Source organism: Artemia franciscana, chromosome 5 (genome assembly GCF_032884065.1).
Source record: "Artemia franciscana chromosome 5, ASM3288406v1, whole genome shotgun sequence".
Lineage (NCBI taxonomy): Eukaryota > Metazoa > Arthropoda > Branchiopoda > Anostraca > Artemiidae > Artemia > Artemia franciscana.
In genome coordinates this window covers 59,233,466-59,248,679 of record NC_088867.1, presented here as the reverse complement: position 1 = coordinate 59,248,679, position 15,214 = coordinate 59,233,466, and the positions used below count along the sequence as shown (strand labels likewise).

The following is a 15,214-nucleotide window of genomic DNA, read 5'->3' as shown; positions in this document are numbered from 1 at the left end:
TCAGAAAATTGGTAATTGTTCCTGTTGTCGCATGTTTCTGACGCAGTTTTTGCATATGTTTCAATCTATAAAGATGCAAATCAAATTGTAAAAATTTAATTCAGTACCAAAGCTTTTTTGAGGCATTCGCGCGTTAATTTTTGAAATCGGCGCATTTTGGGGGGAGGGGGGTGAATTCGTTTGTGCATTTTCACTAGAAAAATGGTGCTTTTGGCGATTTTTCACTTTTATGTTGGCGTAACTTTAAACCAAAAATCTGGCAACACTGTTCAGTACATGGATAAAGCTGAATCTTATCGTTGGTTTATAGCAAAATTTTCATATTAAGTTGTAGCATTAAAATCATAGAATTGTAGTAAAAATATCTTACCACAACTTGTGCAGGGAACATACTAAGGACCGTGAAAACGAAATCTGATCTTATGGTTGGAATTGGTTAAGCGGAGATTTACGCAACCACATCGGTCCAGGGCTGCCAATTTTTTTTTAAGGAGTGTGTCATATTTTTTCCAAAAATGTGCTTTTTGTGTCATCTCAGATTCCATAATGTGTCACAAAATGTGTCATATTTTTTTTGCTACAAATGGTATCATATTTAATTGTCAAATCTTTATTTAGAGTTTTGAATATATAACCTTTTCAAAATCAGTTCAAAAAAGAGTAAACTTAACCTTATCCTATTATCTTGGGATCATGACCTTTTTATGACGTCATGAAAGAAATAGAAACATTGGATTAAATTAATGTTACACACTAGTAATTCGTGTCTGGGCGGCCAGCGAGGCCAGTTGACATATATAAAATTTTAGGGACAATCAATTCCGACAGTGAATTGAAAATATACTTTTTGTATGACGTTGTAATCGTAATCAGCTCTATACATAATCAGCTTTATTGGCTAAGCTTTTTATTTAATCAATATGTTAGCCATTCAATCAGCTTCAACCTAGTATTTTTGTCATATTTGTTGGTGCCTTTTTAAGCCAGATGGATTATTCTGAAGGAGAGACATCTCTGGAAATTTGTAATCTTGTCCGAGGTGGGATACCCCTCCTGTACTCCTAAAAATGGGAGCTACTGCTTATGCATACAGCTTTGGTAAACTGCATGCTGTTTACTTTTTACTGTTAAGTACGTACCAGTTGGCTACATCAAACACTCAATTAAGAAGCCAATTAAGTTCAGATATTCAGCGTACATTTTGATGTGAAATTTCCACCTATGGCTGTTTTCTTCTCTTGGTTTAAATTTTAAATATGGTAATGGCATCTGTCCTGTATTCCGCACTGTTTGTGTACTACTGCAACCATTAGGTAGCGCTATTCGCTTCCATTAATTTGTAGCTTTTCTGGAGGTAGAAAACTGAAATTTAACTTTTCTTTTATTACCATTTAAAAAACAAGACTTGGATGACAAAAATGTGTCATTTTTGTCAATTGTGCCATTTTTTATTGAAAAATGTGTCATTTTCGTCGATTGTGTCATCATTTCGACTGAATGTGTCAAAGTGTCACGCAACATCAAGTTGTGTCATTTTGACACAAAATGTGTCAGTTTGGCAGCCCAGCATGGGTCACATTAAACTAAAAAAATCGGGAATTTTTTTTTACGGAGAAGACCTTCGTATGCAGGCATGCCGTCTTTGGTTGTAATAGGTGCTAAATTTAAAAAATAATAAAATTATTTGAAAAATTAGCAAAAATTCATCTAAAAACGTATGGTACCAAATACCTTAAGAAAATACAGCTGTCATTTGAAGGTGTAGTTGTCTTTGTGAATCAAGAAATTATTAAGAATTAATCAGGAGATAATTATACCAAGAGATATAATTATTATCAAGAGATTTAGTTAAATCGAGAGATATAATTATATCTAGAGATAATCAGACAGTTCGTGGTAACGAACTGTAGTAAGGAGCGAACCGGCTCAATAGTAACCGAAATCTAAAAAACGGAATTTTTATACCAATAGCGTAGATCAAAAGCATCGCATTTTAATGCTGATTTTAAATATATAAGTTTCATCAATTTTAGTCTTACCCATCAAAAGTTACGAGTCTGAGAAAATTTTCCTTATTTTAGAAAATAGGAGTAAACACCCCCTAAAAGTCATATAATCTTAACGAAAATCGCACCATCAGATTCAGCGTATCAGAGAAATCTACTCTAGAAGTTTCAAGCTACTATCTACAAAAATGTGGAATTTTGTATTTTTTGCCAGAAGACCGATCACGGATGCTTGTTTTTTTGTTATTTGTTTTTTTCTTTTCCCCAGGGGTGATAGTATCGACCCGGTGGTCCTAGAATGTTGCGAGAGGGCTCATTGTAACGGAAATTAAAAGTTCTAGTGCCCTTTTCAAGTGACCAAAAAAATTGGAGGGCACATAGGCCCCCCCACGGTCATTTTTTTCCTAAGTCAAAAGATCATAATTTTGAGATATCCGTTTTGTTCCGCATAGTTGAAAAACTTAATAACTATGTCTTTGGAAACGACTTAATCTCCCACGGTTCCCGGTGGAGGGGCTGCAAATTACAAACTTTGACCATTGTTTACTGTAATGGTTCTTGGGAAGCGCACAGACTTTTTAGAGGGACTGTTTCGTGGTGGGAGGGTGGTTAGGGGGAGGGGGTTACGTGGGAGGATCTTTCCATGGAGGAATTTATCATGAGGAAAGAGAATTTCCATGAAGGGGGTGCATGATTTTCTAGCATTATTTAAACAAAAATAAATAGAAAATAAGTTTTTTTCAGTTGGAAGTAAGGAGCAGCATTAAAACTTAAAATGAACAGAAATGATTACATATATAAGGGGGTTCGTCTCCTCTTCAATACAGGGCTCTTTACGCTAAACTATATTTAGTAATATCAACTATTTATTCTACGGCCTTTGTGATTCAGGGTCATTCTTAAAAAATTGGGACAAAATTCAAGCTTTAGTGTAAAGAGCAAGGTAATGACGAGGGGCGAATCTCCTCATATACGTAATAAAAATATACGAGGAAGTTCGCTATGTAAGTTAATTCGTAAATTACGAATATTTATTACTATTAAAAACGTTCGTAATAAAACAAAAAGTTCTAATTGCCTTTTTAAGTAACCAAAAGTCGGAGGACAACTAGGCCTCCTGCCCCACCTCTTTCTTATCAAATGGTCCGATCAAAACTATGAGAAAGTCATTTAGCCAAAAAAATTAATGTGCAGATTTTGTTTTAACTGTTCATGTACGGTGAGCCAAAATCAAAACCTGCATTAATTCAAAACCCTTCGGTAATTAAATAAAAAAGTTTTCAACTGAAAGTAAGGAGCAACATCCAAACTTAAAACGAACTGAAATGAAAACAAAACTTAAAACGAACTGAGACTGACATATCATATGACCGCATATGAAAGGGGTTGTCCCCTCCTCGACGTCTCGCTCTTTACGCTAAAGTTTCTTATTGTTTTAAAAAGTAGACTTGTAAGAAAGAATCATATACGGAATAATTTCTGTTCGTTTTAAGTTTTAATGTTGATCCTTACTTTCAGTTGAAAAAACACTTTTTTTTATTTAATTATCAATAAATAATCAAGAGTTATCGTAAATTTTTTTACGGACAAAGACCGTTGTCAAATTCAATTAATTCGTTTACCTTATTTAGTTTCTCAGTTCAATGTGTCAACACTGACTAAAATTTAGTAGTCTACAGCCGTTAGAGTCCCATAATTCTGAGACAGCAAAGAGAAAAATCTTAAAAATCATGGTTTTCAGTCGTTAATAGACCTAAGATTGGGTCTAGGATGGGGAGGGGATTTTTTATCTTGACCCCCTTGGCGCTTTCAGACTCTGTATTTTCTCTATTTTTGCAATCTGTGTTAATATTGTCCAACAAAGGAATTAAAAATTACCAGTTTAAATAACAAAGTAAGCGGGTTTATTGAAATATGTCTTGAAATTGGGTTAGTTTCTATTACCTAGTTGTGTTTACGCTGGATGTTAAAATGTCTGTGGAAAATGAACAGTAAATAAATCCCTAACTACTATGAAAAAGTCCTCTTTGCCCCCCTCCCGCCACCCCCAATAAAAAGGTGTTTTAAGCAGTTTAATAGTACCTAAAGGATAATAGCTAAATCAACAATTGCTTAAAATCAACAAACTGGACCACTAAATGAGACAAGAACGAAAGTGAAGAACAGAGAAATGCATGGCTAGAATATTTGCGAAAACAAAATTGCAACGAGTTGAAAACGAAATTGAAGAACAAAGAATTATGTGGTTAAAAGATAGTGGCAGCGAGAATTTCTACAATTTAAAAACGAAAGTGAAGAACAAGAAATATCCATTTACAAGACATGCGGCAACGAGGATCAGAACGAATCAAGGATGAAAATGAAAATTAAAGAAATTCATGGCTATAACATATGCGACCACGAGGATAAAGAAATATGTGGGTAGATAATATGTGGTTAAATATGTGGTTAGATAAGTGGTTGTGAGAATTACAAACGACAATGAAAATCAGAATGTGTCACAGTGAAATAGAAGAGCGAAGAATCGTGCGGTTAGCAGACACGCGAAAACGAGTATGAGAACATATCGAAAATGAAGGTGAAGAAAAAATAGTTGTGCTGTTAGAAAACAAGTGACAGCGAGAATTAGAACGAATCAAAAATGAAAGGGAAGTAGAAAGAAATATTACGTTAGAAGAACGATACTATCACAATCATATACGCCAACAAACTGTGGCGCAAAACCCAGTGCAAACATGAAAGACGTAGTAAACTACGTAAGTGTTAATTAAGAGTCATTGGGACCCTTTAGGGTTGTATGCAGTCACTGTAGAGTTCTCCCTTTTCTGAGGAAAGAGTAGCCAACCAAGGTGATTCATTTGGAGATTGCTGCTAGCTTGGTCAAATTGCAGCCACAACCGCAATTTCCAAACGATTTGGTTTGTGGTTTTATAGGCCGTCACTTGCTCTCTAAAGAGTTCCACAAACAAATCCGAAACCTGGAACTCATATTTTGGTTTTGCTTGATTTAATGGAAGCGATAATCAAACCATTAATAGTCGTAATCTTTTTACCTTCAAAGGAGCTGGAAAAATTTATCACAAAATTAACTTAAAGGCGTGCCCATCGCAAATTCCTGAAGATGATTTTGAACCACCTTGCATAAAGCTGAATGTACTTTTTATACCCGACAAAGCTGTTGAAGAAGACCTTGCACATCCTTTAAATTATGGGACCTCTCGTAACCTAATGGATCTCTTGGAAGAAATATTGCGAGAAAATACGAGCAATAACTATTGCGAGAAATATCGTATATGAAAATAAGAGAAGTGGAGGATGATGTAAATCAACCTGCTGATTCCCTGGGACAGCAGTCTCGGTTAGAAGACAAGCTACAATGAGAATCAATTAATAAAGCCGTTCGCGTAGCCGTGCCAAGGACCGGTGGCGAAGTTGCTAGTCTCCCAGGTCTTATTATACATGTTATTAATATTACCATTGCTAATGTTTACCATTAATTATCTATTAGAGTAAAAGTTAGTTAATCATTAATGGATTTCAATGTGAATGAATTTTTGAGTTTTTTTTTATCCTGGGTGCAGAAATAGACTTAATGTATATGTAGTTAATATAAATAGGTAATTAATAAATAAAAATTAATGCTGTCTTGTTTAGACTAAGAATAAATAAGGGTGAGGAGGTGATGATCTCGTTATCTCGTTGGATTAGGAGAAAATCAATCAAGGAGATAGGTAGACTTACCTTGGTTGTATTATTAGTGAAAATGGTGGAAGCAGTGAAGACATAAAAAGTAGAATAGCCATGTCTCATGGTGCTTTTTTTCACCGTTGCGAAAAGTTCGGACGAGTAGGGAAATATGTCTGCGAACTCATATTCAAATATTGGAAGCCACGGTAATGACAGTGGTCAAGTACGGTCCATGAACGTAGAAACTTCGAATAGGGTGAACAGCATTTGTATGTTTTATAGAGGAATTCTCTAAGGAAAGCATTAGGTAATCGATTGACTGACCTTATGTCAAACGACAAGCTGTACGAAAAATTTGCTGCGATCAATCTTTCTAGGGGTGTAATGAAAAATGGCTGAAATGGCTAGGTATACGGCATATTTTACGGCATATTTTACGGATGAAGGATGACAGATTGCCAAAGATTGTGGTTTCGATCATCCATCTTGGGCAAGACAAAAAGTAGTTGTCGCTCATGAATGGGGTGGGAATGGTTCCTAAAGAAGGATTTTGGAAATTGGTACTTCATGGGATGGGGTAAAGAATGAAGCTTTCGACTGATTGTGAGTGGAGGAGGAGATTATACAGCTTTGTTGGCGTTAGGCGGCATGCTGCTACAGTAAGCTGTTAGTAGCAGTAGTAGTAGCATCTATTTTGATTATTTTACGTTAAACTGATTTATTTTTAGATATTTCTGTAGTTGAATTTTCTTACTAATAGCTTTGGTAATCAGTTTGTAGTCTATGATCCTTTCCTTTTTCCAGCGTTATAAACTTACTGGTGCCACCCGAACAAATTCGAGATACGGTTCACCTCTTTCATCTACCTCACCAAAGGATGATATCTCTTAAGTTTCTCGCATGGTACTACTTAGGTAAGTTATTCTCTTGAATATGCCCTAGCCTATGTCTTTCAAAAGAGGTGATAGACAACAATTGTAGGATAAACAATTCCTTTCAAGAAAACCTTTAATAATTAAAGTAAATAAGTATAGGAGCAGCTTGGATATCAAATTCTGAAAATATCTTAAGTTTGTCCGGAAAGGAGTTGTTTACCCTTACTCATACCTGTTTCTAGTGATTGCAGAGGGATAAAAAGCGTAAAAAAAGAACTATACATGCTGACCAACGGGCCGCGCAGCTCAAGTTCTGATCTCCCGATTTTCTGCCTTCGATTGAGAGTGCAATGAGTGGTTGGAGGCAAATCATCCGCCGCTTCTCGTGTTTTTCGGCCTGATTTCTGCCATGTTTTTCTAGTACCCATCTGGTCAACCGCGGTTGAGCTTACAGACTCACATCATTGACCCCAATTCTAAACCAAATAATCAAAGACGCCAGAGATTGAACCTGTGGTCTTACGGGTACAGGTTTGTAAGTCCAAAGCGCTAACCACTCGGCTAGTACGGCTGAAAATTCAAAACTGGTCAAAGTCGGTACGGCTGAAAAGCCAAATCTGGCCATGTTAACCCATGCTAAACCATTGAAGAGATTAAATTCCCTACAAAATTAATTCCCTTTTGCTGTCCGTTTTCTTTGGTTGGTCTTATCAAATTTTGCGTTACGGATAAAGTAGGTCTTATTATTTTTATTTGTAGTATGGGTGGCTTACGAAGCTGATTTTAAACTCAGGCCGCAAAGTCTCATTGTCACAATACCCAAATAGCAACTGTGCTGTTAGTACCTTGCTTATCCTCGGGAGTGCCTTGCTTATCCTTCTTCCACATTTGTAAAAGAGCCTTGACAATTTAAAGGTATCCACCATTGTTTGCCTCATCCCGAAAACTCCGCTTGCGAGCCTCCAGCGGCTAGTGGCGTTTGATTCTTGAAATATGTATTAACACTTTCTACCACCTTGGATTGCTCTTTAAGAGGTCTTTTCTTGTGTATTTTCAGGGAGACTGAACCCTCCCCTCCCCCATATGATTTTAACAGCTATTTCTGCCTTCAATCTATTCCATCTGGGCAACATATCCCATAAAATACTCTGCCTTAGTTAACACTTGCCGAGACGGCCAGTGGCTGGAAGGTGAGAATTAGCATCAGTAGACCTCTATTTATGTCTACTAATCTTGGAGGCAGCACGAGAAGGTTACTACCATTACTCCAAAAGTATATGCTAGCGAAAAGATGTGTGTGGGATTGTTTGTTTATATTTTTGGGAGCACAAAAATTTCATGGAAGTTTATTCTTTTGGTGAAATTGTTAATTTAAAGAATTGAGATGACACGATAGGCATATTTGCAGAAATTTATTTCTGGGACACGAAGAACTGTAAGCAAACTTAGCCTCTATTAAACCACCTAAAACCTGAATTAAAATGTTACTGAACAAACTGAAAGAAAAAATTGCAGGCAAGTTAAATTAAAAATGTGAGAAATGTGAATCTGGCAAGACAAAATAGGCTAAAATACATATTTAAAAACTTATATTTTTTAACGTTTTAATTTTATATTATTCTATATGTCAATAGTCTTATTGACAATTTGACCGTTTTTGTTCTACTTTGTAATCCTATATTCTGTTAGATAAAAATTGTTTATCTTTATCTATAAATGGCTCCTAAAATGGTTTATTTTTTTGTCTGATTCACGACAAAGTTAAATATTTTCTAACTCTCAAAAATGATTTGATATAAGAGCAAAAATAAAGTTCTTGATATATTCCAAAACTTTGTGCTAGTTAAGAAAAACCAAAAGTTTTTAACTTTCATTGCCACACATTTCTTCAAAGTTTTTGGGTGCATCTCTCATACATTTTATCCTATTAAGAAATATTTTGATTAGCCAATAACTATGTAATAACAACAATAACTGTATCAGTAAGTTTCATGATAGTCATAGCCCTTTTTTTTAAGAGTATTTAAGTTTCATTGTTTATATTACTCGAAAGGACGACTGGGAGAGTAACATTGTCACGCACAAGGCAGTCACGTGCTTTTTCCAGGTTTTTATGTTTATCTTGGGTTTCTTTCGTTCCCTTTACGATTACGGGTTAAATTGATCCTCAAGTCAAATGTTTGTTATTTTTTCTTTTTGAACCTGGAATGTGAGATCAATTGCAGAATTTTGTTTTTCTTTGTCTTGATATATTTATGTATCAATCGAATCAGAAAAGTTAGATGCCAATTTAAAAAAAAACATTTTAGAAATTTTATTTGGAATTGCAAGAAAAGAAATTATTATCAATTCGGTCACCGATCTAGTATTTTGCGGCTGGTATCCGTTTTTGCTAATCTCGAATTTTGAGTAATTGGCTCAATTCTAAAATTAGAATTTTCGGTCTTTCAATTTGATTTTCCTAATTGTTGATCGTATTGTAATTTTAATCGTTTTCCGTGATCATATTGAAAGCTTTTTGGAATCTATGGCCTCATTCGACATTATACAGAATGACATTAACCTGTTGTTAAATATTATATTTCTAGATGTCAGGTTGGCCAATTGGTGTAGAAGCCAGGCCAGGCAACGTGGATAGGTGTTACAAGGCCATGAGTCGTCGGATGGATCTCCACAGAAGTCAAAATTTTAAAATACATTTTAAGATCACACTGGCTATACATCACGTATAAAACAAAAAAAGAGAGGATATAATAAATGAAAAATGAAATCAAATAGGTGTGAAAAAAACGAGAATTTTGTCAGCCGGTAGCAAATATTAAGACGAAAAACAAGCAAATATTTCGACAAGGACCTCCACTAAATCATCCTTAGTGCTCATAAAAAAATGTGCTTTTTTATGAGCACATCCTTAGTGCTCTAATTATAAATTAGATTATGTGGTTTTCATTGTGGTGGTTATCACATTTTCTTGGTCAAAAATACTGGTGTGGAAATATTGTGTTCAGGGCTTTACTGTGGTGTCATTAGGACTATATTTACCGCTAATTGCTATTGCAATCAATATTAAATAGTACATATTTTACAATATTAAATAGTACATATTTTAAATAGTACAAATAGTACATAAATAGTACTATTTGAATTTATATTTCTTTTATAAATTCAAATAGCCAAATTCAATTTTCACTATCTCAATTTGTGAAAACTACCCCAAATTGGTAGCGTTGCTCCTGTTTGTAGATCTTTTTTTTTATTTCTTTTAGGGGCAAATATTCAATCTGGATCTCATGATTCAGTTGAAGATGCAAGAACAGCATTGAAGCTGTATAGAATTTACATTAAGTTGATCAATGATGATGAAAAGACATTGAGAGATTCCTTAAAGGTAAAATATTTTTAGATTTTCGTCTTCAATTCTCGGTTTTTTCTCTCTAACTCTGGGTTTCAATAGAAAACGTTGCTGTGATACGCAACAACCTTTTGTTGCTGCGTTTTCTAATGTCGTTATGATCATGTAAAATTTCCTCTTCTATTTCTTCAATTACTGTTGCTGCAACATTCTAAACGTCGTTATAGTCACGTAAAATTACCTCTTCTAAGACATGTGTATATAAACATCGGATTAAACTTTTACCTTTTTTGTGGCTGCTATTGCTGTTTAAAAAAAAATTAAACAGAAATATGCATTACTGATACTGTTGCGTAATAAAATTGCCATAAAAAGCAGCAAAAAAAATTGCTGCTCGATAACGGTTGATTTTTTCACCTCAAATTATTTCTGGACAAAGCAACCAAAAAATGACGGTTCGGTGACAAAATTGCTTTGACAACCGAATGGCACTCAAGCACAAACATCTATGCGAAGCAAGATTTCCGGCTAGTTTTCATTTCGCTGTCATCCTGTACGCACCTGGTGAGAAAAACTTACAAATAATGAGAAAAATTCTCCATAAAGCTCGGAACTTTACTCCAGGTTATTATTGAAATATGACAGTGAAGCTTCGTCGCTTTAACTAGAAGTTCCGTAACTAGAGGCGTTGGGTAAACTAAGTGTTGCTTTTTAAATTTAAAAATGACAGTATTTCTTGAAAATAGGGGTATATTACTACTGATAACTTGTCAGATAACCGAGCTGGCACACTTGTCTATGCCTTCTCCCCTCTTCTTCCCCTCTTGTCTATTGTCTCCTTCTCCCCTCTTCTGTATTCATAGCTTCAATGTCACCGTGGAAGTTCTGCCTTCTTTATTTATTTCTTACTATTTTTAATTGTAATATGTTATTCTCTAATACGCTGAATCTGATGGTGTGATTTTCGTTAACATTCTATGATTTTAGGGGGTGTTTCTTCCTATTTTCTAAAATAAGATAAATTTAATCAGGTTCGTTATTTTTTGTGGGTAAGGCTAAACTTGATGAAACTCATATATTTAAAATCAGCATAGCCTTAAAATAACTCGATAACCTCACAAAGTTAAATAGCCACATCAATCTAATGCTGATGTTTATTTCTTCCAGTCCAAAAAGGTTTGCTGCAGCAAAACTACTTTTTTATCATAGTGGTGTAACACCTATTGTGCGTGACATTTTGGAAATTTCTGGCACAGTTAGTTAATTTTATAATTAAGTTTAAGTTTTCTTCTACATAAAGTATCCACATCTTCTACATCTTCATAGCATGTTGCATGGTGCAGTGTGGTGCATGGTGCACATAACATGGTGTAACAAAAAAATCTATGATTTAATTCAAAGTGTACTACCAAAGTAATAACCCTTATTGTTTTTTATAATTCCTCCTCCTCTCCTCTCCTGTGGCGACAAAAAAGAAACACCTAAATTAGCTTTAGACTTTTACTGTTAGTTAGGAGATAAACACATTTCAAGTTACCATTTCTTTATTTCCCTTTAAATCTAAAAAATATTAGCACATTTTTCTCGTTACATGCACATGTTTCATGTTAGCAAAAAAAAAGGATTTTTGTTATAAAAAAAAAATAACTGTTTATAATAAGAAAATGATGTAAACATTTTCGTAACGTTTTTTTTCTGGTGTTTGATTAGTAGTTTAATTTTTTTCTTTCTTTATAATTAAATTTCCATCACAGCAAGAAGTCAATTATGTTTTAATTTTTCCTTAAATATAGTTGTATAACTCAATAGATTGATTTGAATATTGAAAATCTATGTTTTCACGAGTTTTTAGACTATGAAAATTCTTACGTCTTTGAAAAGAATTAGTTTTGAAGAATAAAACATTGAAAGCCGTTTTAAAATAATGAACCTAAATTGACTGCCATAAAATAGTTTATATGAAGACATTTTTATTACGTTTATCCTTTTTATCATCATTACGTTTATAATTTATTACATATTACCATTTTTATTACGGTCGACTAGTTTTATTAACTTCGATTAGTTTCGAGTTAAAATATACATTATTGTTTTCAGTAAAGTGTAAATAATACTTTAATCATTTAAGAGTTTTGAGGGTGGAGGGGGGGGGCTGGCAACCCCACACATATTTGTGGAAACTAATAATTGTTTTAAATCCAAAGCCCTTATTCCTAAACTCTATTCTTAGGCATCATTTAACTGTTCATAGTAAATTTTTTTCGAGATTTTCGTCCTATAACTACATGTTGTTGCGTTGACATTGTCTTTCGTAATACACGACTTTGACACGCCAGCTATGCAGTCCAGGAGATCAATTTGGCATCTTAAATAAACTAATTTACGCTCATTTTAAATTTCCGATTCGCTTTTTACTTTTAGTAGAATTGTTTTTTTAATTCTTTTGCAAAATCGAAAAAACAACAACAAATAACAGCATTAACTATTTCAGCGTTTCAAACGTGTTTGTGACCGAGGGCATATTCTGAACCTCCATGCTAGATTCCAGCTACAGTTTTAGTAAGAGAAAATAGCTTTTTTTTTTCTTCTTTGTAATACAGCCTGCAATCTTATGCTATGTAGCTAATAATGCCCTTTGCAATCCGATAAGTAGTTTCACATACCTGCTAAATGAGCATGTAGATTAGATTTAGTGAAATCTCACATATCAGTAGACCGACTTGGCCTATTAGTAAATCTGATCCTGCACAAATGTAGTTGGTAACGTCAAACATTCGAAGTAATTAATTGAGATTTCCCCCAGAGATTTGGTCAGAAGGGTCTATTAAATTTGGAAATGTTCTGAAAGTCTCCTCACCCCCTTAACGATAGGACCTGCATACAACTATGGCTGAAAACAGTCTGGTTGTTTTCAAACCATTTGTTAGCTAAATTCCTATTAATGCAATGACCAGTGTATATCTGTGTTGATTATGATACGTTAGCAGTTACTAAGGGACTTTGAGACTATCATTGGAAAAACCGAGGCTGATTTCTGGAGACCACCCTTCTTATCTTTTTTGCAGATCCATTTGTGTTTAGGTGAAACAATATCGAAGAGAGAACTCTTCAAAGTCATAGACTGCGTTGAAATTTGTTTTAGATTTCCTGACCATGCCTCTTTAAGTTTTATAGACCTATATCCAGGATATTTCTTGGAAGACTTTAGCTCGTCGTTGAGGATGTGGGTCCATCTGTAGTAAAGCATAAGCTTATCCTTTTTGTACAAAATAAGAAAAAGCGTGTTATTACACGATATCCCACCTTGATTAGTCTGGAATACCTCTCCCGTGGAATATTGATAATAGTGGCCTAAAAAGGAACTTCCCTCGTCTTCTGAAATCTTCTCCGGGTTATGGGATTTTTTTTATTGTCCCGCCTCAAAGGGGGACAAGTGCACATCCCCCAACATTTAAATTAGCACATCCTCTAACATTTCATATTAGGTGTGACGTGGGTGGATACCACTAAAACCTTGAGAGGTCAAAGAATTAGGAGTTCGGACCATCAGCACCACCCTCCCTCCCCAAAGAAACTCATTTTTTATATTCGTATATATCTTGTTTGTGGGTATATACAAAAGAAACACTTTGAAGTTATTTTAAGGTATTATAGAAACAATTTAAGAAACAGCCTTAAGTGGTTAACGATCTCAGTTCTCATTTTTAGTTTTCTGAATAGTTCTCCGTCTTTTTAACCCCCCCCCCTTGATTACTTCTCATGCTAATCCCCTTAGTATCACATTGTCATCCAGTCTTAAAGGGATTCCCGTATTGACATTAAGAAACAGACTCTACTCCATGTCCTGTCTGGCTTTATCGCCGAACAGTGAGCGCTGAAAAGAGATTCGGTAATATTCAAGAGAGACCTCTTAAGATTAGTTTTAAAGCTCAAAAGATTATCTTCCAACGAAGGCGGGTTTAATTACCCTACAAAATAGACAAAATTAAACAGCACAACAAATGTGGGGCACTTTGAATTAGCTTCTACCGACGGTAGTAGTTAGTTACTGAGCCCAGGAGCTATCCCCCTTCTCACAGCCCTATTAGGGTTTACCGTCCAACGATGAAACATCAGTTGGTTTCAAATGGTAACGAAGATTTACTTACTATCTTCATCTCCAAATAGACAGGTGTGTCTGTAAGAGGAGATTTAAATTTTTTTGTTTCTCTTTGTTTCAGTTAAGTTATTTGAACTCATTTTAGACCCACATCACTTTTACACAATCCTGAAAAAGGCTTATGCCAGCTTTGCCCCTCACTGAGACTATCTGTCTTGGCTTTTTCTCCAATTAGCCATGACCCTTAACTTTTTCATCACAGTCCACCAACTTGATTTTATTCAATAACTTAATGACAAAAATTTTTTAGTTTGAATCTTAATCTCGAATATTTTGATTTTTATTCAGATAACAAAAAACTTACTACGGGAGTTATTCAATTTGTTGTATATTCAGCAGTATGTTCTGTATTGATTTTAATTTTGATTGACGTTTGTTTTGTTTCCTCAAAACTAGAATTTCTGTGGCAATTTTTAAATTGCATCAATAATTCTCGTAAATACAAGTTGGGCAATATTTGCCAGCGACGGAGCTATTTTTAAACTGAAACTAACACCGTTGACTACAATCAGCTAAATAAAATATTTGAATATTTCTCTCTCTCTCTCTCTCTCGCGCTGTTCAATTGTGTCATACGTTGGCCTGCAGCTATACAAATTTATTTGTTTTTCTTTTGTTTTTTTAACTAGCCTATTTTGTGTATACTAACCTTGTCTCGACAATCTTATCTTCATAGAGAAATTAATAAGATCTAAAAAATTTTAAATAAGGTAAGAAAAAATTGTTTTTTTCAATAAAAAAGCAATGTAAAAATATTTTTTCTACTTTTAGAAGAGAATCGGTTTTTACAAAATTTTAAAAACAACTAAACAATTATCAATATTCGTTTTATAAAACTTCTATGCAACTTAAAATTTCTATAACACTTCTATAAAATTTCTATTTCGTTTTATCAAAGTTCTTTCTTATATTTCAGAAATTGTATGAAGCTGGAACAAGACGAAGTTGGTTGATTGAGAAGACTTTGAAATAATCATGGAAATACGATCAATATTTTTCTCAATAAGCTAGAAGATTTGACGAAGGTCTAACTGAGCGGTTGTGGATATAGTTTCTATTGGTACCTTAGATTATTTTAGTAATTTTTCAAATTTTACATCGGTTTTGAGAAAAAAATTAATATTTTTTAAAAGAA

General features: G+C 34.3%; 1 protein-coding gene across 1 annotated transcript in view; it reads left to right on the top strand.

Moving 5' to 3' along the window:
* Positions 1 to 15,214, top strand: part of LOC136027656 (PAN2-PAN3 deadenylation complex catalytic subunit PAN2-like) — a gene marked incomplete in the record, with an annotated part of 140,651 nt that extends 125,437 nt beyond the window's left edge. Inside the window, 3 exon segments of the mRNA XM_065705088.1 lie at positions 6,498 to 6,607; positions 9,835 to 9,956; positions 14,996 to 15,214. Of these exon segments, the coding sequence (XP_065561160.1) occupies positions 6,498 to 6,607; positions 9,835 to 9,956; positions 14,996 to 15,052 (289 nt within the window).